Here is a 24,747-nt window from a genome sequence, read left to right as displayed (position 1 = left end):
GACCAAGTAGATTTCCTTCGGGTTCCCCTTTTCCTTTCAAATCCCAAAGCCATGCGGGTTAGTAGGTTAATTGGTCCTGGTGTTAATTGTCCTGAATCTCTATCCTCTTCCACATGTATCCCTCCCTCGGGCTTCACATTTTTCTCCTCCTTTCCTCTCCATATCTGACACAATTTTGTCTCCTTTTGACATATAAGCATTGTCTTTTATTCCACCCATCTGCCAATCATACACCCCCCCCTCACCTGCATCCACCTATCACTTACCAGGCTTTGTCCCGCGCTCACCTCTTTTCCAGCCTTCTCCCGCCGATTGCAATCAGTCTGAGGAAGGGTCCTAACCTAAAATGTCTCCTGTCTATTTCCTCCCTTGATTCGATCTGACTTTGTGTTTTGCTCTGAATCTATATTTGGATAAATATCGGCCCACAAAGGCTTGGATAGAGTGGACGTGGAGAGGATGTTTCCACTAGTGGGAGAGTCTAGGACTAGAGGTCATAGCCTCAGTATTAAAGGACATTCTTTTAGGAAGAAGAGGAGGAGGAATTTCTTTTGTCAGAGGGTGGTGAATCTGTGGAATTCTTTGCCACAGAAAGCTGTGGAGGCAAAGTCAGTGGATATGTTTAAGGCAGAGATAGATAGATTCTTGATTAGTACGGGTGTCAGAGGTTATGGGGACAAGAGAAAGGGGGAAAGGGGTTAGGAGTGAGGGTTTGATGGGACGAATTGCCTAATTCTATTCCTATCACTTATGATCTTATGATCTATATCTCTGGTTTTATCTGATATGGGAAAAGTCTCCTGCATCTCCCTATGTATACCTCTCACTGTGCGTTCATTGTCATCTCCCCCCTGAAGATCCTCCTCTCCAAGGAGAAGTTGTTGAGAACAGACCCACCCTCTCCAAACTCTCTGCATAATTGAAAAGCTCCAGGCCAGGAAGTACCCTAGTGAATATCCTTTGCACCCACTCCGATGCGATCATATCTTTGGGGGCTAGATCAAGATGGTCTGAGATCAGGAGTGGGTCTGGGCCTATCATCAGGGGAGGGTCTGGTCTGGAGATAAGAGGGTGGAGTTTGAAACTAGAGGCTCAGGGCCTAAGAGGGTGGGAGATAGAAACTAGATGTCCGGGTTAAATTGCAAGGGTGAATCTTCAGATTAGAGCCCAGAGGTGAGATTGAAAGGCCATGACCTGTGAGACCAGAGGTAAGGAGGTCAGGTCTGAAACTAGAGGACCATTGCCTGAAAATGACAGGTTGGGGGCAGAGATCAGTTTCAATGCCTAGGATTTGAGGGAGAGGGACTGTTCAAAGACTTTGTCCTGCTGTTGGTGGGTCAGAGCCGAAGACAGCCATGGCCTGAATTTAGGTCAGAGTTTGAGATTAGAATGTGGGGATTGAGAGAAAATGAATTAGGGACTGACTTTAGATGTAAACATCTTAAGATTAGGCCAAATGTAACAGGGGTTGGACCTCTGTCGATGGCCAGAACTTTAGTCAGATCCTAGGTTAAAGAGTCAGAGCTGAGATCAAAGACTCCAGGGCTAGATTGAAGGGTTGGTATCCACATTTGACAGTGGGAGATCTGAGAGTGGAAGCTTGGAGCCTGTAGTTGCTGATGCAAGTAAGAATTTCATTTTTCTACTGTTGGTTCATATGACAATTAAACACTCTTGACTCTTGCCTTGACTCTTGGTTGGAGAGCCAGGACCTGAGATTTAGAGGCCAGGACCTGAGATCGGAGGATTGGAGCCAAAGATCTGAGGGTTGGTAGGTAGATGATTTGGTGTGCGTTGACCCTGAAGCTTCCCAATCCAGTGTTGTGGGAAGAAAGCGAGTAAATCTACTGCCTCACAGCTCCAGTAATCCGGGTTCAATCCTGGCCTCTGGTGCTATCTGTGTGCACTCTCCCAATGACCAGGTAAGCTTCCTTTGTTAGCTCTAGTTAGCTCTCACATCCCAAAGCTGTGGAGGTTGGTAGGTTATTTAGATGCTGTAAAATGGTAAAACCTGGGATGTTGATGGATGTGTGGGAGAATAAAGTGGGTTAGATTATGATTTATTTAAGAGTGAGTGCTTAATAGATTCTGCGCAATATCTCTCAATGACTCCATGACTGACAGATGAAGTGAGTGGATAGCTGAATGGTGGGTGCAGTATAAAGAGTAGAAATATACTTCACTAGGAACAGAAATGGCAGCAATTATTTTTATGGTACTAGGTTGGGAATAGTTGATGTACAAAGAGACTTAGGTATCCTTGTACAATAGTCGCTGAAACAAGTCATCAAGGCAAGATACATTGGCTTTCATAAACAGAGGATTTGTGTACAGGAGCAAGTATATCTTGCTGCCATTATACACAGGCTTGGTGAAGCCAGAGGTATTGATTTAGTTGCGAGAAAAAAGACCCTTTGGCCGATTGAGTCCGTATCGACCAAAGATCACCTGTATCCTACACACTAGGGACAATTTACAGAAGCCAATTAACCTACAAACATGCAGGTCTTTGGAATGTGGGATAAACTGGAGCACCTGGAGAAAAAACATGCAGTCACAGGCAGCAACTGAGATCAGGATCGAACCTGGGTCTCTGGCGCAGTAAGGCGGCAATTCTTCCGCTACGGCACCATACCGCCCATAAAGTATTATGTGAAGGTATTTATTCACAAAATGCTGGAGTAACTCAGCAGGTCAGGCAGCATCTCGGGAGAGAAGGAATGGGCGACGTTTCGGGTCGAGACCCTTCTTCTATTATGTGAAGGTTTGTCCTCCCTATCTAAAAACCATAGCATAAGCTAAGGTTCACTATTGAGGGAGTTCATCAAAGTGCACCTGACTAATTCTTGGGATGGCAGCACCATCCGTTGAGAATATATGAAGCTGTCTGAGTTTGTAATCACCAGAACTTTGATGAGTGTGTGGGGATGTAACTGAAAGGTACAAGATCCTGATAGTATGAGACAGACTGGATGTGGCGAGGATGTTTCTGTGGCTAGATGTAGAACACAGAGTCACTCTCTCAGGATACATGATAAGATATTTAAGACTGAGTGATGAGGAGAAAATTACTCAGAGGCCGGTGATGCTGTGGAATTCACGACCACTAAGGAATGCAGACACCAAGGCACTGAAGATATTTTAAGGGGCTGGATAGACTTCTCGACAAAGGTTTCAAGCGTATGAGGAGAGAATGGGTTAGAAGATCAGTCAACTGTTGAATGGCATAGCTCGAAGGACTGAATGGCTTCCTCTTGCTCCTATTTTTAGGAATTTATGTTTCTAACTTGTTCTAATATCTCCGCCATGCACTAATAGGAGTTTGGACTGGGAATTATGTCATTCTGTTTGCGATTGACCAGTGAAAGGGGGGAGAGGGGTGTCATGGTGGGGCGGGGGGGTTGTCGTGGAGGGGTGGGGGTGGGGAAGGTAGTGACAGGAAGTGGCTGCTCCAGTTGTTATAGGTACACAAATACTCCATTCCACTCTGGAGAAAGTGAATCTTCTGAGAATTCGGAGTGAGAAACTCCATGCAATGGGATTATCTTGAGGCGGCACACTGCTTAAAAAACACTCCAGAACGTCAGCTGTTAGAATGTGTAGGAAGGAACTGCAGATGGTGGTTTACACTGAAGACAGACACAAATTGCTGGAGTAACTCAACGGGACAGGCAGCATCTCTGGAGAAAAGGAATAGGTGACGTTTCGGGTCGAGACCTTTCTTCACACTGAGACCCTTTTCTCCAGAAATGTTACTTGACCTGCTGAGTTACTCCAGCATTTTGTGTCAATCAGCGATTAAAATGTTGGGTCATCGGCAAGAAATTGAAGCTTTCTGTCACGTTTTCCATAAGGAAATGGGTGCAGCCCCTTGTGGGAGCTACGTGCTGCCCCTTGTGGCAGCAGTTAGTAGTGCATGCACCCTTTGTGATTTTGAGTCCTCTCTTACAGCAATGCCTTTAGGGGCCCCCTGTAGACACACTGCCTTCCACAGTGCCCACAGGCCAATAGCCTGAACTGTTCCATGTAGCTGTTTGAACATTTATAAATCATTCTAAGTGCCGTTATGTAACGCAGGCACAATGAAAGGGCACTGTAAAAAACAGGCCTCAGCATTGCTATGGAAACCGTGGGCTTTCTCCTTGCAAATCCACATTCCAAGGCCCTCGCTTGTTAACTGCTGCTGACCTCGATAAGCTGAACAGCTGAATGAACAGGCTGACAGCAGGATTTATCGACCACTGAAGGCTCCTTCTGAAAAATGGCCAATTTTTCTCTAAAAATATGGGAACCAGTGCCTTTCTTCATTCCTTGAGGAAGTGCAGCCTGACTGCTTTAACGCAGGCATGATTCACTCTCTGTTGAGGTCCAACCATTTGAACTGGCGCAGAGAGTAAGGAACGCATTTACGACCCTTCAACCGCTCAAGTCCGGCAAAGCACAGAATTGCGAAATCACAGGAAGGAAGTCTCTGAACCCAGGAACACAGTCAGATCATTGCTGCTCTGGAACTGTTCACGAATCACTGTTCCGTGTCGCTGGGAACTCGGATTTGAGTCTAAACCTCAGCTGAGAGCTTTGCTTGTGGTCCTGTACGACCTCTTGGCACCGACTATACCAACTAGCTGGTGCACACTGGGTGAAGAAATTGCTTCTGATTTCTCTCCCGAATGGCTGAGATCAACACGAAGATTATGGTCCTCTTCCTTGGACCCACCCCCACCCAGTGGAAGAATCTTCTTCACAAACGCCTTTTTGAATTTCAACATTTTAAATACATTGAGCAAATAAACAGACTACCAGAGGAACATAGTGGGCCAGGCAGCATCTGTGAAAGGTAATCAGTTTGAAGAAGGGCCCTGACTCAAATCTTTGCCTTTGCATTTCCCTCCACAGATTCTGCCTGACCTGCTGAGTTACTACAGCAGTTTTATTTTGCTGCAGATTCTAGCATCTACAGTCTTGTGTCTCCATTTTAAACACATTGATCAGTTGATCTTCTGACTGCCACACTCAAGATGATACAGGCAAGCTCCTCACTCACAAACATAGTGGCACAATGGTAAAGGTGTTGCCTTACAGCGTCAGAGGCTCGGGTTCAATCCTGACTACAGGTGCTGTCTGTATAGAGTTCGAATGTTCTCACTGTGACCGTGTGGGTTTTCTCCAGGTGCCCCAGTTTCCTCCCACGTATTCCAAATACGCACAGGTTTGTAGGTTCATTCGCTTCTCTAAATTGTCTCCAGTGTGCAGGATAGAACTAGTGTATTAGGTGATCTCTGGTCAGCGTTGACTCAGTGGACCAAAGGGCCTGTTTGTTGAGGGCATGTACAGGGCATGATTAGTAAGATTGCAGATGGCACTAAAGTTGGTGGTATCGTAGAGAGTGAAGATAGTTATCAAAAATCACAGCAGGATCTTGATCAGCTGGGCAAGTGGGCTGAGGTGTGTAAGACGGAACTGCAGATGCTGGTTTAAACTAAAGATAGACACAAAGCTGGAGTAACTGAAGAAGGGTCTCGACCCGAAACATCACCCATTCCTTCTCTCCAGAGATGCTGCCTGGCCCGCTGAGTTACTCCAGCTTTTTGTGTCTATCAAGTGGGCTGAGGAATGGTTCATGGAGTTTAATGCAGATAAATGCGAGGTTTTTTATTTTGGGAAGTCAAACCAGGGCACGACGTTCACAGTGCATGGCAGGGCCCTGGGGAATGTTGTCAAACAAAGGGATCTAGAGTGCAGGTACCTTTGTTCCCTGAAGGTGGCACCACATGTAGATAGGGCGGTCAAGAAGGCCTTTGACACATGAGCCTTTTTCAGTCAGGGTTTAGAAGTTGGGATGTTATGTTACAGCTGTACAAGACTTTGGTGAAACTGCATTTGGAGTACTGCTTTCAGTTTTAGTCACCCTGCTATAGGAAGGAAATCGTTAAGCTGGAAAGAGAGCAGAGAAGATTTACCAGGATTTTGCCAGGACGAGTGACAGCTATAAGGAGAGGTTGGGCAGGCTGGGACTTAGAGCACAGGAGGATGAGGGGGTCATCTTATAGAGGTCATGAGGTCAAAGTATGATGGGGATTGATAGGGTGAATGCAGGATCTTTTACCCAGACTAAAGAGTAAGAATCTTTTACCCAGATCAAGAACCAGAGGACATAGTTTAAGGTGAGAGAGGAAAGATTTAATAGGAACCTGAGTGGTAACTTTTTTTATAAAGACAGTGGTGGGTATATGGAATGAGCTGCTGGAGGAGGTATTTGAGGCAGGTACGATAACAACATTTAAAAGACATTTGGATGGGTACATGGACAGGATAGGTTTAGTGCGAGATGGGCCAAATGCGGGCAGGTGGAACTAGTGTGGATGGGGCATCTTGTTTGGCATGGGCAAGATGGACCTGTTTCCGTGGCTCTATGCCTATTAATCTAGCACATCTGCTGTGACCCATAAGCTGTGAGATCATTGCCTGAGCAGATTGGTACCGGGCAACATGTTGAAACCTTGGCGTAGCTTGTTTGTTGTGCGCTCGGATTAACTAGCGCAAAGCATGCCAATGTCTGTTCCTTTATTTGTCAGTGCGGACTTTGATTTGGGTTCTTCACCACATAGACCAGCTGATTGTTTGAATTATAGTGAGGCACATCCACAAATGCACTGGAGTGGGCGCAATGCCACTAGTTTGCCATAACGCAGGACAATTTCCTGGAGACTTCGACCAGCATCAACCCATAAAACACTAACATGGGATCCTGCTGTGCATGATCGTGCTGCAAAGCCTTCTGCATTGGAACAGTGACGGCACTTCTTGCAAAGAGTTCAGGACATTGTGGCCATGATGTAACAGTAGGTCCGTGAAACATAGAAAGATAGAAGATAGGTGCAGGAGTAGGCCATTCGAGCCAACACCACATTTCTATATGATCATCGCTGATCATTCAAAATCAGTACCCCGTTCCTGCTTTTTCCCCATATCCCTTGATTCTGTTAGCCCTAAGAGCTAAATCTAACTCTCTTTCGAAAACGTCCAAGGAATTCCACAGATTCGCAACTCTCTGGGTGAAAACGTTTTTCCTCATCTCAGTCCTAAATGGCCTAACCCTTATTCTTAAACTGTGACCCCAGGTTCTGGACACCCCTAACATTGGGATTTTTGTTCCTGCCTGTCCAATCCCTTACGAATTGTATATGTTTCTACAATAGGGGATATCCCCTCTCATCCTTCTAAACGCCAGTGAATACAAGCTCAGTCGACCCATTCTTTCATCACATGTCAGTTCTGCCATGCGGGGAAGCTGCAGTGAACAGGCCGAGTTCAGGAGAGTTGCTGTCACCTTCACTGTGAGGCAGCCATGGAGTGAGCCTCAGTCCCCTCGCTGCCTCGGGCTGTACGCTGGTGCCTCTCGGTCATTGTGCTGGGTGAACAGGGCTGTGGCTGATGGCGACACACCGGATCAGAGCTTATAACTAAACAGGCTGTGATTAATGTCAGGGCGTTTCCCAGCGTAACACATATGGGATGAATCTCTCATTGCTGTCAGCAGTGCTCCATTCTGTCTTTATCCAAAATGCAGATGCAAACACTGACAATGTTCAGTCCAAAAGGCCTGACTCAAACACTAAAGATTATTCCCTGGCTGAAAGCACTGGGAACTGGTAACAGCGCTGCCGGTAATTGAGTAGATAGCAAACCTCATCTCAGTGCAGGCCGTGTAGCTGCCACAGATAATTACTTCTCCCTGCTCTGCGGCATAAATCACATGGAAATGTGGTCTCTCTCACTGACAGGTCACTTAGGCTGTTTCAGACTGAATGCCTCAATGACTGTGGGATCAACATGGAGTTGTTGGTGTTGTGATGTAGTCAGATGGCGCACTGGGCAATTTTGAATTTTGTGTGGCGAGAGGTTTCAGAGGCACGCTGCAAGTCTGCTCTTTAAATCATTCTTACCTTAAATAATCTAATCAGCGTTTGACAGGGCAGGGAATCATTTTGCAGCCCATTCACGTCCTGGATCTACGAGAGGGCCGCTGGCTAGAGGCGTGAGGGGAATGATGACAGGGTGTGTGAATGAAGTTTGTCCCAGTGATTCACACACTCAGTAATCAGACCATTCACAAACACTGGATGAGCCAGCTCTCACACTTCACAAAACCATTCACATTTCCGTTCACACAGCCAACTGTCTGCCCATTCACAATCTCAGTCACGAACACATTCACGCACCCAGACGCAAGCACATTCACAATGCCAGTCACCAAATCATCCACACTCTCTTTGACTGACCCATTCACACACCCAATATCAAACACATTCACGCACCCACTCATTGATCTTTTTCACACACCCAGTCACAAACATATTCACTATACCAGTCACCAACCCAATTGCACACCCATTGACTGTCCCATTCACACACCCAGTCACCAACTCATCCGCACACCCATTGACTGAGCCATTCAATCCGAGCCATTCACACACCCAGTCACAAATACCGGCCACCGAATGGTGAACGAGGTCTGATTGACCTGGACGATGACACGTTGGCCTGGCTCACCTCAAGGGAGCTGCAGGTCTAAAAGACATACGACAGAAGACAGAAGAAGACACCCAGTCACCAACTCATCCGCACACCCATTGACTGAGCCATTCACACACCCAGTCACCAACTCATCCACACACCCAGTCACTTACACAATCTGAATGTGAGTTTGATAGTTTGATCAGACAGGTAAATACACTTCAAACCAAAGCTCAGATCAGCTGCGATTGTGTTGAATAGCAGAGCAGCTCAAGGGTGAGGGGTGGAAATGTTCCCATGAGCTTACTCCACTGCCTGTCTCTGCAGGCTTCGAGAAGGGAGAAGATTAGTAAGAGAAACACTTGGCATAGATTACTGTAAAGAATAAAAGCAAAGTTGGCAATGACAACAGCTGAACCTTGCATCTCCCATAACTTTGGCAGTCAACTACAACTTTGTGTCACACTGCACCAATTATTATTAAGAAGGTAATTTTCCTATTGCCTCCACTTGCAACCCATGAGCTGGATTTGGTGATCAGCATTTCACCTGTGAATTAGGTTGTGGGTTAAAGTTGCCTGTGGATATCTAGCCTGATCTTTCAGCATAGTACTGCGAGATGGTGAGACTGTTAGTATTGAATCAAGGTTGATGTCTTATGTTTAAGTGGCTGATTCCTCACACCTCAGGGAGAGTGAAATCGTGCTTTGGGAGGTGACTGGTTGAATGCCTGACTTTCACAACCAAGATCTCTGCTGTAGATACTATTAAACAAGCGTGGTGGACAAGCTGCCTTCTGGGCTGTGTGGTTGGTATTGGTTTAGTTTAGTTTATTGTCACCTGTACCAAAGTACAGTGAAAAGCTTTTTGTTAGGTGCTAACCAGTCAATGGAAAGACAATACATGATTCCAATTGAGCCATTCCCAGTGTACAGATACATGATAAAGGGAATAACATGACTAACAGTTAGTGCAAAGTCCAGTAACGTCTGATCAAAAATAGACTGAGGGTCTTCGCTGAGGTAGATAATAGCTCAGGACTGCTCTCTAGTTGTTGGTAGAATGGTTCAGTTGTCTGATAACAGCTGGGGAAAAAACCTGTCCTTGAATCTGGAGTTGTGCATTTTCACACTTCTATCCCATTTGCCCGATGGGAGAGGGGAGAAGAAGGAATGGCCAGGGTGCGACTCGTCCTTGAATATGCTGGTGGCCTTGCCAAGGCAGCGTGAGTAAATGGAGTCAATGGAAAGGAGGTTGGTTTGTGTGATAGTATGGGCTGCGTCCACTATCCTCTGCAATTTCTTGCGGTCTTGGATGGAGCTGCTCCCAAACCATATTTAAAACCATGTATGAGTTTATTATTGTCAAGTGTGCCAAGATACAGTGAGAAACCAAGCAAATCATACCAGACATGAGTGCATGAGTACTGCAAAAGAGAAAATAAACAGTGTGTAAAATAAAGTGTTACAGCTGCAGAAAAAGTGTAGATAAAATGCAAGGGCTGCAATGAGGTAGATTGGAAGAATGGAACATTCATCCCGAGTATAGAAGATACAAGTCTGATAACAGCAGGGAAGAAGCTTTCAAGCTTTTGTATCTTCTGTCTGATGAGAGAGTAAAGAGGGAAAGGTTCTTCATTATGTTTGCTGCTTTCCCGAGGCAATGTGAAGTGTAGAAGGAGTCTATGGGGTGGGGGAAGGCTGGTTTGTGTCATGGACAAGGCTGGGGATGCATTCCCAGTTCTATGCTTGAGTGAACCTTCACACAATAGTTCCGCCTCCTGCTCTGAGCTTGTCTCGACACACTGCTAGCCATGAACCAGCATCGAATGTGAGCCAGTTAGAACATCATAGAACAAATCTTCCTGAAGCAACAAGATATGCGTGTTGTTTGGTTACCAGCTTCAGAGCCTTGTGTTGGGCTGGGTGCTTTAATAAACCTTTTCCCACGTCAAACTGAACAACTCCCGGAGCTTTCAACATTTCAGAAGAGCAAAATTGTACACAATCTTCATCAAGACCCCATGAAACTAAAGTCAGACATCTTTTCTCCGGTACGTATATCCTCTTATAATAGAGGGCAACGTTCTACTTCTGTTGCTAATAGCTTGTGTCCCAGCATCTTGGCCGTCAGTGACCTCTGTTAAAGCTTGCCTTGGTGCCTTAGAACGTCAACGTCATACAAACTACATTCATCAGGCAGGCAACGGCACCCTTCCAGCTCCTGGGGAGTTTTGCTGCTGAATGAATGGATGATGGGGAAAGGGGTGGAAGACTGCTCTCAGGAGGTTGTAGGTTCCTGGTGAAGAATAGTGGATGCAGGCGGCGCTGGCTAGGATTAAAGAAGCTGAGAGGACGACAGTCAGGCACTCCCAGTTGCCAGATAAGTCTCAGTAAGGACATGGGTGGAGTGTCTGATTGCCCACACATTGGGAAAGCCTCCAGTGTAGGAAAACACCCATGCCCACCCATGGCATGAAGGTAAAGTAGATGATGTCTCCTCTCTTTGAGGGTAGAGTTTGGATGACCTCCCTAATGCAGTAGTGAGCACCAAACTGTGGATCTGACAGGGATCAGCAGCCTGGAACGGTCCAGACGGTAGAGAGGGGGGAATGACTGTGACCCTGGTCCCCTCAGGGAGGATTTGAGAATATTGGAGGCCACAGACCTCGGTGAGGACAAAGAGTTGTATTTGAGTATTGGCTCTTTAAATAATACGGTTTCAGAGGTAGTGGCTTTAGGAATAGCCGAATGTTCATGAACAAATAAGAGGTGACATTTTTCAGACTGGTGAGGTTAAAAGCCTCACGAGAGATAAATGTTGCATATCACACGATTGTTGACGTCATCCAGGGAGATTTATATCAGAAGCAATTTCTGGGAAGAATGTAAATCCCATTGAAAGACGAGGTGATGAATTTCCTCCGAAACTTGCGCAAAATTACTCGACTCTGGTTAAAGCAATTTTCAGCGGTACACTGATGTTTCTTTTGGATTGTACGAACACATTTTTAGCTCAGGGAATCAAAATTGGAAGTCAACCCTGCTGACGGTGGTCGTAATCAGTTTGTGTGGTTCGATCCAGGGAATGATTGAAAATGTAATAAAATAAAATTCCGTGCAAGGACATGCAAGAAGGAAAAGAAATCTCATAAACTACAGAAGATTAAAGGCATTGGTTTATAGCAAGACCTTGCCATTGGGAACGGCTCCTGTAAAAGTGCACTGTGCTTGCTAAGAGTAATGGAGCAGGTGAATGAGGGAAAGGTGACCTTGCTTAAAAGTTTCTGCTTCAACAAGTGTGGATTTAAACACTGAGCAGGACAGTGCAGCTTTGTCCTCAGGTGTTCTGCCGGCAGCAGCTGAGATAACTGGCTCCCTCCCATAACCTGCCATATTCCCCTGTGTCGACAGTGAGAGATTTGACTATTTGGCAAGATCAGGCATCACCAAAGTGTTGTGTCAACGATTCCTTGGACTATCACCTCCAAGGGAGGGTTTGAGTTCACAGTTCTGATCCAGAATATGAAGAAAAAAAATCAAGGCCGATAGAAGCATATAGACAGGTACATGGATATGAAAGATTTAGAAGGATAAGGGCCAAATGCAGGCAGGTGGGACTAGTATAGGTGGGACATGGCGGTCGGTGTGGGCAAGCTGGGCCGAAGTGCCTGTTTCCACGTTATGACTCTATGACTCTATAGGGTAGACAGTCTGAACCACGTTCTCAGGATGGAAATGTCAAAGACTAGAAGACATAGCCTTAAGGTGAGAGAGGCAAAGTTGAAAGGAGATCAATCCTGGACGAAAGAGCAGTCCTGAACTACTATCTAACCCATTGGTGACACTCGGACTATCTTTGATTGAACTTTACAGGCTTTATCTTGTGCCTGTTGATAATATTTGGAGCCAGCTGCTCCCACTGGCTTATACTTGTAGTATCTATCATACTTCTCATGACATCAGAGGACATTCAGCCCATCAAGCGTATGTCGGCTCTCCGAACATTTTCCTCAGTCCCATTCTCCCACTATTTCCCTGTAACCTATTTTCTCCCACGTGCCCACCACCAGTGCCACTCACACCCTCCCTCCCTGATCTGCCTACCACCCATCGACACACTGGGAGCAATGTACAGTGGGCAACCAGCAAATTTGAGATGTGGGGACATCTCTTAGCCCTTGGGGCAACACATGTGGTGGTTACAAACATATTGCAGAGGCCAAACTATTTTGGAGAACAGATGTCACTCTGTCTCTTCAACATCTGCATTAAAGCCCCTGAGGATCTTTGGTTCAAAGAGAAGAGGCACATTCTCCTGCTCCCTTCCACCTGATTCTGAGCAGCTTTCTGATCAGTGATCAGTGATCTGTCTGACCACTGCAATACCCAGTGTCACAGGAGCAGGAATATCATAACTAATTACAAAGGCCAGCCACCAACACAAAGCCATTACAACGGCTCCCCATCCCTCCCGAATCAGGCTTCCCGGTGAAGCCAGAAAACCACAGGTCACCACCAGAGTATTGAAATGGCTGTGGAAATCAGGGTGAACAATTGAATTCAGAAGCCAACGTGTTTCAATCGCTACTCAATGGTTGAATGGAGTTCAGATTCTAAGATAGATGCAGGAAAAATGGTCCCAATGTTGGGCGAGTCCAGAACCAGGGGCCACAGTCTTAGAATAAAGGGGAGGCCATTTAAAACTGAGGTGAGAAGGAACTTTTTCCACCTAGAGAGTTGTGAATTTGTGGAATTCTCTGCCACAAGTGGGCAGTGGAGGCCAAATCACTGGATGGATTTAAGAGAGAGTTAGATAGAGCTCTAGGGGCTAGTGGAACCAAGGGATATGGGGAGAAGGCAGGTACGGGTTATTGATTGTGGACGATCAGCCATGATCAGAATGAATGGCGGTGCTGGCTCGAAGGGCCGAATGGCCTCTTCCTGCACCTATTTTCTATGTTTCTATGTTTCTATGAATGGTACAGCTAATAAAGCTGCTGCCTCCCAGGTTCAATGTCTTAGGTTCGATCCTGACCTCTGGTTCACTTGATTCCATTTGTGTGGAGTTTGCAGGTTCTCTCTGTGACCGTGTGGGATGTCCTCCAGGTGCCCCCCACATCCCAAACACAAGTGGTTTGGTGGGTTAATTGCCCCGAATGTAGGGGGCTGGTGAGAGAAATGGGGGGCTTGTAGAAAGATGGCTGATAGCGGGTGTGCGAACACAATAGGCCAAAGGGAAAGGTCGGTGCTGCATGCAAGGATTCATGAACAAACATGGAGAAAAAACACCGAGAGTCTGAGGTCAAGGTGTTCGATAAACTGCTATTGGAAAAATGCCCGAACACTCCATTATGGCCACATCATAATTTACGACAAAAATTCGTACGTTGTAATTATCGCATTTTTTCATTAAAGTACTATTGATTTCTCCACCTCAAGGGGGAATGAAGGAAAGAAGATGACAACTTAAATATTACCAACTCTGATGTCATGGAGCATTTTAATTAGCTTGGTACAATTAATGTGCTCCAATTAAAAGGGCCTTTGATAAATGTAACCCTGCTGCTGAAGGAATTTTGCTGGAATTTTCTTTGCTCATTTTTCAGGAACTGCTGCTTCTTGCTGATTCTTAATTGCCCTTGAGAAGGCAGTCGTGAGCCATCTTCCATATCTTATAGTAGGGTTCACACATAATCTCTTACAGCCACCATTATCATCCAATGGGATACACGCTACTGTGCTGAATACACACTACAGTACTGTTCCTGTGCTGTACTGTTCTATGTTTTATGTTCTAGTGGGTGTGACAAGCCTCATCACATTGTCCCCTCAGTGCCTCTTGCTGTCTAGGAACCAGCTGACCCCCTCCTCCCGCCCCCCAGCCCGCAACCCCCCTCAAGCCCCCAATCCCAGTGCCTTCTCGACAGGGCTGATGCAAGGAAGATTGTGGCTCTGCAAGAAGTGTCAACTGCAACCTGTCAAGCTGTCAATCGGTCTATGAATCCTCTCGCATACCACCAAGAGCAGAGAAGAGCAGGGTGGCACAGTGGCGCAGCGGTAGAGTTGCTGCCTTACAGTGCCGTAGACCCGGGTTCGATCCTGACTACGGGTGCTGTCTGCATAGAGTTTGTACATTCGCTCTGTGGGGTTGGGTTTTCTCTGGGTGCTCCGGTTTCCTCCCACATCTCCAAGACGTGTAGGTTTGTAGGTTAATTGGCTTCTATAAATTGTAAATTATCACTAGTGTTCGAGTGCGGGCACGGCTGGTCGGCACAGACTCGGTGGGCCGAAGGGCTTGTTTCCGGCCTGTATCTCTAAACTAAACTAAACTAAACAAAACTAAATGTTGTTTATCGTAGAGTAAATATAGGGCCTGTTTCCGTGCTGTATCTTTAAACTAAAAAAAGAAGGCAGGGAGATCGACGCATCTTGCTTTAATAAGACTATCATTCAACAGTAAGGAACAAGCTTATGGTTGAATTCCCCAAATGTAACGATTCTTGAAGAAACCTTTTTGCTAGATAAAGGAGATCGCCATATGTTCAATGAGAAAGCAACAGCAAGCATTTTTTTTCAATTTATCTTGTTCTTCTATCGACAGCAAATGAAATTATTTTGAAAGCAAGGTAGGAAATGTTGTGGCTTGTGGGAAGTGGTCCGGAGGCCCCCTTGAGGAAAAGCGGGCCCCAGCAGGCGGCCCTCCCCTGCTGTCAGTACAAATGAAATGAAATATTTCAAACTCGCCCCCTCTCCAACTAAATCAAATGTCGAGAGCAATTTGAGAAACCCAATAGTGAGGATCTATTGGAGTCCCAGAAGCAGATATGTTTGGACGAAATGCTGATTTGTTCCATGTGAGTTCAGTTCAGTTGACAAGTTCAGTTTAGTTTATTGTCACATGTACCGAGGTAAAGTGAAAAGCTTTCATTGCATGTTAACCAGTCAGCAGAAAGACAATATGTGATTAACAATCGAGCCATTCGCAGTGTACAGAAACGTGATAAGGAAATAACATTTTGTGCAAGATAAAGCCAGTAAAGTCCGATCAAAGGTAGTCCCAGGGTCACCAATGAGGTAGATAGTCGTTCAGGACTGCTCTCCGGTTGTGGTAGGATGGTTCAGTTGCCTGATAACAACTGGGAAGAAACTGTCCCTGAATCTGGAGGTGTGCGTTTTCACACTCATATACCTTTTGCCCGATTGGTGAGGGGAGAAGAGTGAGTGGCCAGGGTGCGACTCATCCTTGATCATGCTGCTGGCCTTGCCAAGGCAGCTTGAGGTATAAATGGAGTCAATGGAAGGGAGGTTGGTTGTGTGATTGTCTGGGCTGCTCTCACAATTTGCTGCAATTTCTTGCGGTCTTGGATGGAGCTGTTTCCAAATCAAGCTGTGATGCATCCTGATAAAATGCTTTCTATGGCGCATGTGGAAGGAGGTAGTCATCCTCAATGCTCCAGGGCCCCTCCCCTGTAGAGAAAATGCCACCCATCTCCTTCACTGTTCCAGGACTATCCGTCTCCAGACCTGGAGCAGGCAGCCGGCCCTGTGCAGACTTGTCTGCCCGATCTCCAGCTTTGCCACCACTCGGAACGGCCTGGAATCTCCAGCACTGCTTCAAGCAATGTGAAGCATTATATATAAATGATTTGGTCGAGGGGATTGAAGGCTTTGTGGCAAAGTTTGCGGATGATACGAAAATAGTAGGTAGTGTGGAGAAAGCAGGGACTCTGCAGATGGACTAGGACAAGTTAGGAGAGGGAGCAGAGAAGTGGCAGATGGAATATAGTGCAGCAAAGTGTGGAGTCATACATTTTGGTAGTAGGAATAAAGGCATAGACTATTTTCTAAATGGGCGAGAATCTAGAAATCGGAGGTGCAAAGGGACTTGCAATTGCTGGTACAGGATTCCCAAACTGTTAAATCTGCAAGTTGAATCAGTAGTAAAGAAAGCAAATTCAATGCTAGCATTTATTTCAAGTGGGCTTGTGTACAAAAACAGGGATGTAATGTTGAGGCTCTATAAGGCTCATTTGGGATATTGTGAGCAATTCTGGGCACCATATCTGAGGAAGGATGTGCTGGCTCTGCAGAGGATCCAGAGGAGGTTTACAAGAATGATCCCGGAAATTAGTAAGTTAACCTATGATGAGTGTTTGTCGGCACTGGGACGGTATTCACTGGAGTTTAGAAGAATGAGGGGGGGACCTAATGGAAACAGACAGAATTGTAAAGGCTTGGATAGAGTGGATGTGGAGAAGATGTTTCTACTAGTGGGAGAGTCTGGGACTAGAAGTCAAAGCCTCAGAATTAACGGACATTCTTTTAGGAAGGAGATGAGGAATAATATCTTTACTCAGAGGGTGGTGATTCTTTGCCACAGAAGGCTGTGGAAGCCAAATCGGTGGATATTTTTAAGGCAGAGTTAGATAGATTCTTGATTAGTACAGGTGTCAGAGGTTATGGGGAGAAGGCAGGAGAATGGGGTTAGGAGGGAGTGATAGATCTGGAATTTGGAAAAAAAATTACACTGCTGAGATTTTTCAAATCAAAACTGTAGGCATGGTGGCACAACGGTAGAGTTGCTGCCTTACAGCGCCAGAGTCCTGGGTTCAATCCTGACTACAGGTGCTGTGGGTACGCAGTTTGTACTTTCTCCCTGTGAGTCCGTGGGTTTTCCCCGGGTGCTCCGGTTACCTCCCACATTCCAAAGACATGCAAGTTTGTAGGTTAATTGGCTTCGATAAAGATTGTAAAGTGTCCCTAATGTGTCAGACGGTGATGGTGTATGGGTTGATTGCTGATCGGTGTGGACTCGGTGGGCCAAAGGGCCTGTTTCCGTGCTGTATCTCTAAAGTCTAATGTGTGGTGTACTAAGACACACTGCCCGTTCCATCACCCTACATCAGTTTCCTGCACAGTTCCCATCTCAGCCATGCGCTCTACAGAAGGAGGGACAACATGGTATAAAATCTCAAGCCAGTTAGGGTTAAAAAGGGAAGAAAGATACCATTCCTGTCTGCAGAAATGCCAAGCTGGCACTGGAGAATGACTGGTACAAAGCACCCTGGTCTTTAATGGTCGTGAACAGTCAGAAACAGGATCAGCCCTTACTCAAAGTCATTGAAAACAATTTACAGTCGCAGACTGGAGGCATTTTAAAATCCCAAACCTCATGTTTCCCCATGTCTTTGTTTTTCAATGAAAGTCTGACCCAACACTACTAGAATCCAAACAAAATTGGAACTGTTTTTGAATACTATCGACAACTAATCATCCAACTGATTCTTTTCACGAGCTGCATACATCTGTTTAAAGGATGCTGCCTCTTGCTTCGAGCATGAGTTCAGAGCACCATATTTTGGCCAACCTGTTCCAGCTGGCGGAGAAGAGTAGATGGTGACAACCTGACAGAACCCTGGCTGCTTCCCGAAAGAGACGTAAAAACAATGTGCAGGTTAATTGGCTTCGATAAAAATTGCAAAATGTCCCTAGTGTGCAGTGTGTGCTGGCGTAATGGGGATCGCTGGTCGGCATGGACTTGGGCCGAAGGGCCTGTTTCCGCACTGTATCTCTAAACTAAACTAAATTAAACTAAACTAACCAATGAGCATCTTGCCAGTTACCTCTGGATGGTCTCCTCCAACTGTTTCGTTTTGACGATGTCCTCCTGGAACTGTTTGTTCATCCCCTGGTCCTCCTCTGCTGCCGAAGAAGCCATTCCCTCCAGGAGCCATCGTTCCCGCAGAGACTTAGACTGTGTGAGGAAAAGAAATGGGAGTCAGCTATCACGACAGAACTCAGTGGTCTGGGTTCTAGGCCCTCCCATCAACTTTGATGGTCAAAAGGGGGTTTAATCGCAATACATACCCGCGACTGTACCTCTGTTACATGGTTAGAGCACAGGTCATTGAGATGGGTAATTTCCCACGGCTACCACTTAAGTTGGTTTTATCAACTCATCTACACTGAAGTGTGCTGCTCACTACTTTCTGCATCTCCCTCACAACCATTCCTTGCTGAAATACCCTGCCCATCATCACGATGAGCTGGGGCTACCATCAATCGAAGTGCACCTCACCACGTTTGGGCCCTGTATGAAACTCTGTGTTTGTCACTGATTTCACCCGTCCCTGACCTACGTACCGAAACAGGACCGTGCAGATTTTCAATATCCTGTTCAATCCAGAGCTGGCCAACAAAATGCTTCAGTGGAGTCATTTCAAATTGTGCCTGCATTTGTGTCATGTAAACGTTCAAAACCTAACCTCGGTCTATAAATCAGCTCAAACCTCACAGTTGTGGTGTTGGTTTGCTAAAATAATAACATCTGGTGCATATTACTGATGCTAAACTGTGAGTTACAAAACCTCAAACTAGCCATCTGTTGGCACTATGCCCATTTGTCGGACTCTAAACAAGCATGAAGGTTTCTGATGACATGGGTCATGCGCATGCATTCCTCATCAACGATATGGTCCTTGGTGGATTAGCAAGGACCACAGTCAACACTCTGCATGGCCCGATACGGTAAGATACGATAGAACTTTATTGATCCCAGGTGGGAAATTGGTCTGCCAACAGTCATAAAACATAACAAGATACATGAAACATGAAATTAAAGTGCGGAGTGGAAAGTGCAGGATCGGGGATGTGCAAAGATTGGGAAGGAGGGGGGGGGGAGTCAGTCTACCCCATGACAGAAGGGGGAGGAGTTGTACAGTTTGACAGCCACAGGGAAAAGGGGCCCTATACTGAGGTTACAGTTATTTTTGTCTTCCTTTTCAAAAGTTACCAAGCTAAATTCGTTCAGGTTACCAAGACTACCTGCAGCCTCATTGGCAATTTTTATGTGATGCTTCAAAGCTACCACAAAATAGGCAAGATGTTTTGCCAATACTTGCATAAATTCTTCTCACACTCTTCAGCAGTCCAGAAGGTCATTGCCTGCTGACCATCCCATTTACTTCCACTGCAGCTTCTACCTGAAGTTTGGCTCTCAGTATAAATCGACCGATTTGCAAATCTGCTCAGGAATACTAAAAGACTTCTGGCCATAGTTGATTTAGTAAAATTGTGGTCCTCTCCATGGGTGCATCCTTTGCCACATAGATGCAGCAGCTCCGGTGGGCCACGGCCTGTAGGGAGAAGCTGCCCCTACTCATCCCCCGGAGAGGAGAGAGCCGGTGATGGCAGATGCGAGTAGCAAAGCGGGTAGGAGTGTGAACCACAGTCTTCAACTGCAGTTTTGCGCCCCCAAGGTCGGCTGCGAAAGGCACCCCCAGGGTATAAAGGTGGACAGGCGAGGAGGGGAACGTTGGTTCCCTGGATGATTGCATGAAGGAGGCAGCTGGAGGCCTCACAGCAGTCTGGCGCTCGCCTGGATCAGGCTCTGCTCATAAGACCTAGAGAGTGGACTAGAGTTTGGAATGGTGCCAAAACGTGGCGCCTCTTGCAAGGCGGTCTCAGACTACTTCTGCACATCGGCTAATCGGGGATTGTGCTTAAGTACGGCAATACTTTACTGAACTGTATGTAAAAAAAGAGTTTCTCTGTGCGTTTACATATGTGACAATAAAACACCACTGACCACTAGATCCAGCGCCAACCCTTTATTGGATGTGATCTATCAGTCAGCAACAACATTCTGGCAATCGGGGGCCCAGCACTTCTTCCTGATCCTTTCCCATTAATGCAGGAGTCCTGGTTACACCAGCAGGGGAGCCCCACACATGTGAGAAATGTAATTCAGCCAGGATCGATGAGCCCATCAAATGGAAGTCACTTTGCAATTTCCAGTGAATGGAGCTACTACTGAGGTTGGGTTACTGCGTTACCAGCTTGAAGCAGCTGGAACAGCTGTGTCTCTGCACTGATCTGAGAATGATAGCTGCTCCCAAATGGTCCCGAATATTTGTGTATTAGTTCAAAAGACCCTTGAATCCCGGGAACAAGTAATTTATAAATAACAATCAGACAGGCAAGACATCATAATCCAATATCACCATTCACATGCTGAGTGAGTCTACATTCTGATATAATATCACTGAATTTATGCAAATGGTTATTACTCTGTAATAACATCCTGGATGTGAAGCTCTCATTGTGTTAAGAGGTCCATATTGATGTGCTTTTTGTTGCCAAACATCAAAGTGAAATTACCATCACTATTATTATGGAGTTTGGGAGAAGTAATTCAGAACAATTGTAAACTGAAATCACATAATTTTCAAGGAGTCAGCAGAGTAGAGAGACCGCAACCACAAGTACTGAGGGGCTGATTAAATAACCAAAAATAAAACCAGAAAATGCTGTGAGCACTAGGCAGTTCAGGCAACACCTGTGGAGGGAGAAACAGGGTTCATGTTTCAGGTTGCTGGCCTTTAGTTAAAGCTGGGAATTTTTTGAAAACCAGCATGTTTAAATTAGTAGAGATGGGGAAAGGAGACAAAGTGAGTGTCTGATAGGATAGAGACCGAGATAGGTTTTGTTTAGGAGAGAGCGTTGGCAGCTAATCTGTCGAGAAGTATACACAAACTCGTGGGGCAACACCTAAAACTTGTGTCTGGGCAGCTTCAGCACTGTGGGTGCAACAAGGAATTCACCATTTTCAGATAACCAGCCTTTCCAGTTTGTGTCGGAACTGGCTAGTTCCAATGCAGGTATAGGGTATTCTACATCTGCTGGGAACTGGGATTTTAGGTCTGTAATGGTGGGGTCATCAGATTGACCAGCGGTGCAATTTTTTTCTCTGTAGATGCTGTCTGTCCTGCTGTCTCTTCCAGTGTTTTTATAGTTTTGCTTCAAATTTCCCATATTTGCACCTGTTTATTCTCAGCTTTGATACTGACTAGAAGTGACCTGAAGTTGTAGAATTTGATATTGATTCCAGAAGGCTGCATTAGTTAGATTGGCATCATGGTTGGTGCAGACATGGCAGGCCGAAGAGCCTGAGCCTGTGCTATTCTATGTTCTCTGCCACCAAATATGAAAGGTACCTCCTTGCCCAGTGCAGGCATCTTGTGAGTAGCTACAGAAACCTGTGGCTCCTCAAACAGCAAGATCAGATAATCTCAGAGCAGGGTACTTGGGCAGTCATAGTCAGAGAATCACCTCGCACGCAAACAGCCCCTTGGCCCCATTGAGCCCACGTTAATCATGATCCACCCATTTACACTAATCCCACTTTTATTCTCCAAACACTCACATTACCTTGTCCCTGAATATTCCACTCATCTACACACAATGGGCAACTTACATAGAAACATAGAAAATAGGTGCAGGAGTAGGCCATTTGGCCCTTCGAGCCTGCAATATGACCTTGGCTGATTATCCTAAATCAGTACCCCGTTCCTGCTTTCTCCCCATAACCCTTGATTCCGTTAGCCCTAAATCTTACTCTCTCTTGAAAACATCCAGTGAATTGACCTCCACTGCCTTCTGTGGCAGAGAATTTCACAGATTCACAATTCTCTGGGTGAAAACGTTTTTCCTCATCTCAGTCTTAAATGGCCTACACCTTATTCTTAAACTGTGACCATTGGTTCTGGACTCCCCCAACATCGTGAGGAGGCTGTTGACACATGAGACGCTGCAGCACCTTACATAAACATTGCTATAAATCACCCATCTTAAAGGAATAATGCAGGATTTTGATAAGTGCATCCGTTATTCAGCTCAATAGATCTTAATGGTGTTTATATTCTACAGTCTATTCCCTCACCTGCCTATACATCTCAATTCTATATTACACACAGTCGTCAACCTCGAAATGCATTGGAGTTGAATGCATTGAATGGAAGTATCAACAAACAGACCTTGAGTCCAACCCAGAAGTGCAGAGAAGCCTCTTGGCTCTTAATGATCTAATCTGGCAGTGAAGGGTTGTTGTCCATAAGACACTTCCTGACTGCAGTGTAAGCATAAGCACTCGAGCCAGTGACTGGGGGAATGGTCTGTGAGGCTCTGGTCTGCCGCTTTGCTGACTGGCCCCAAGGGATCACTCCTTAGTTCAGCTGAAGAGAAACACCTGCCAGCGAGCAAACATTTGGTTATTGGCAGCCACAAGGGAAAGTTCACAACTGGAGTCTCAGCTTCCCTCTCCTCTGTCTCCATTCCAAGATTCCCTTCAATTGTTTTTGGCTGCGGACACCACGTGCCTGTTTTGATTTAAAATGGCTTTAAAGGCACAATGTTGCCATGAAAAATAAAACAGAGTCCTTGAGCTAGAATAACATTCGTACAAATCTAAAATTCCAATTAGTGTGCAGTTAAACGCTGGATTGTTGTAGAACAAAGTGACTTTGCCCACATTTATGGGCGCTCAGCAATCAAAATGTCTCCTCATTTTTCTGCTGTGATTTTTGATTACTCTAGCATTCTCTGCAATATAAATTTCTACTAACGACTTTAACGGTAGCCCAATGGGCAAATTTGATCTTCAGTGAGATTTTCAACGTTACGTTCGAAGATTACGTCAAATGGAATTAGCGTAGAAGGGCATCTTGGTCAGAATGGACGAGTTGGGCTGAAGACCCTGTGTCCGTGCTGTATGTCTGGTCTGAGAAGCAACTGTTCCTGTTTCCTACCAAAACAACCAGGTTTCACTTAACCATCTTTCCCCCGAAACCTGCAACTTAATGGTCCAACAAACACACTGCATTCTCCATTCTCATTCAGATCTCTGATCTCCTGTGACTTCGAATGCACATCACATGTGTTTCTGGACTGCTTTGACTCTGGTGAGATGATTATTCACAGTTGCCTGGGCTCGGGACCATTCCAGACTGCGACCAGTCTCAACACATCTCACAGTTTGGTGCTCACTGCTGCATTAAGGAGCCCACCCTTAATGCCACATTCAATGAGAGGAAATGCCATCTGTGTTTCCTTCAGCCAACATGAGCAGCCAGGGTGGGCATGGGTATTTACCAGCATTCAGAGACTCCCCTCATTTTGTATTATCCTTTAAATCAGTCTCCTTGTCTACTTCCATAGGAAAGTCTCAGCGGCACCCTTTTGCTGAGAATGTGCTCCGGGCCAGAGTTTGTCCAGGATCCTTGGGAACAGTCTCCCACTCCCCTCTCATCAGCATCCATTTGTGCAACAGCAGCACACCCCAGTAGCTGGAAGAGTGCTACCTAATCTGATATGTCATCTTTCGAACTTCCTGCAAGGATTGCACCTGGTGGGTGATATGTGGGGGAATTGTAATAACTCACAACACGTCGATCAGGAAGGTTGCATGGAAGCCGACAACGTCAGTTTCAGCGGCTGTCACAGAATGAAATGTAACAGTTTTGTTCCAAGAAACTCACCATTGAAATTCCTGATTTTTCTTTAGCTTTCAAGATGTAAATGTGACTGAAAATGCTGTTTTACTATATATAAAATGTGTTGTGGTGCATTTTTTAGATTGGTGCATTTACATGGTGTTGCCTCATGAGACTTCGAGTCCTCAACAGCCAATAGAGTGCTTTATAATCACAGTCTCTCTAGCAGTGTAAGAAATGCAACTGTGAATTCGTGCACTCTAGGATTTTACAAACAGCTTTGTGATACAGGACTCACAATTTGTATCATGGAACCAGTGTGGCACCTTTAACGGGCTCTCTCCTCACTGCCGAACCACAGACTTCAGATCACCGAGGAATGTTTCCATGACCCCAACCCTTCCTCTTCTCATCTGCAAAAGTCTCTGCAGTGCCAACATCTGAAAACACAGAACCTGACTCCATGGGTTTCACTTTCTGTTTTTAACGTCAGAAGAAGTGAACTGTTAAAAACATCGAGCAGAAATGGCGTTAACTGTTATGAGAAAGTTAGCAAATATCTATATCTGTAATATGCTTGTGTTGTTGACTCCAGCTCTACCTCCCCACCTGCTCTACGAGCTCCAACACTGCTCGTCCAGAACCCAGTAGTGGATCAGCAGAAATTCCCTCCAGCTCTGGGAAGTGAAAGTCAATTCTTCGGTTGTTTGTCATGGACCCCCACCTCCCAGGCAGTGACTCAGTTTTTCTCACTGGAAGCTGTCAGGCAATGAAATGGACTTTACATTTTTTACCATCCCGTGATGCTGACGAGACTCCATTTCTGCACCATCAACAAGTCCACCAGTTTCTCCCAGGAACATAATGAGACTCTGCTTCAGCATCGTGGCTGCCATTGAACCATGCATACACTCTTGCCCAACCTGTTCCAACACCTCTCCTGGCCTGCCTCAACTGCA

The 24,747-nt window shown here is 45.8% G+C and overlaps 1 protein-coding gene across 1 annotated transcript in view; it reads right to left on the bottom strand.

Annotated features, from left to right (window-relative positions):
- Positions 1 to 24,747, bottom strand: part of palm1a (paralemmin 1a) — a 138,847-nt gene that overhangs the window by 21,282 nt on the left and 92,818 nt on the right. Inside the window, exon 4 of the mRNA XM_078424161.1 lies at positions 18,143 to 18,273. Within this exon, the coding sequence (XP_078280287.1) occupies positions 18,143 to 18,273 (131 nt within the window). The remainder of the gene's footprint in view (positions 1 to 18,142; positions 18,274 to 24,747) is intronic.

The sequence above is a fragment of the Rhinoraja longicauda genome, chromosome 28 (assembly GCF_053455715.1).
Source record: "Rhinoraja longicauda isolate Sanriku21f chromosome 28, sRhiLon1.1, whole genome shotgun sequence".
Taxonomy (NCBI): Eukaryota; Metazoa; Chordata; class Chondrichthyes; order Rajiformes; family Arhynchobatidae; genus Rhinoraja; species Rhinoraja longicauda.
This window is presented reverse-complemented; position numbering and strand designations above follow the sequence as displayed.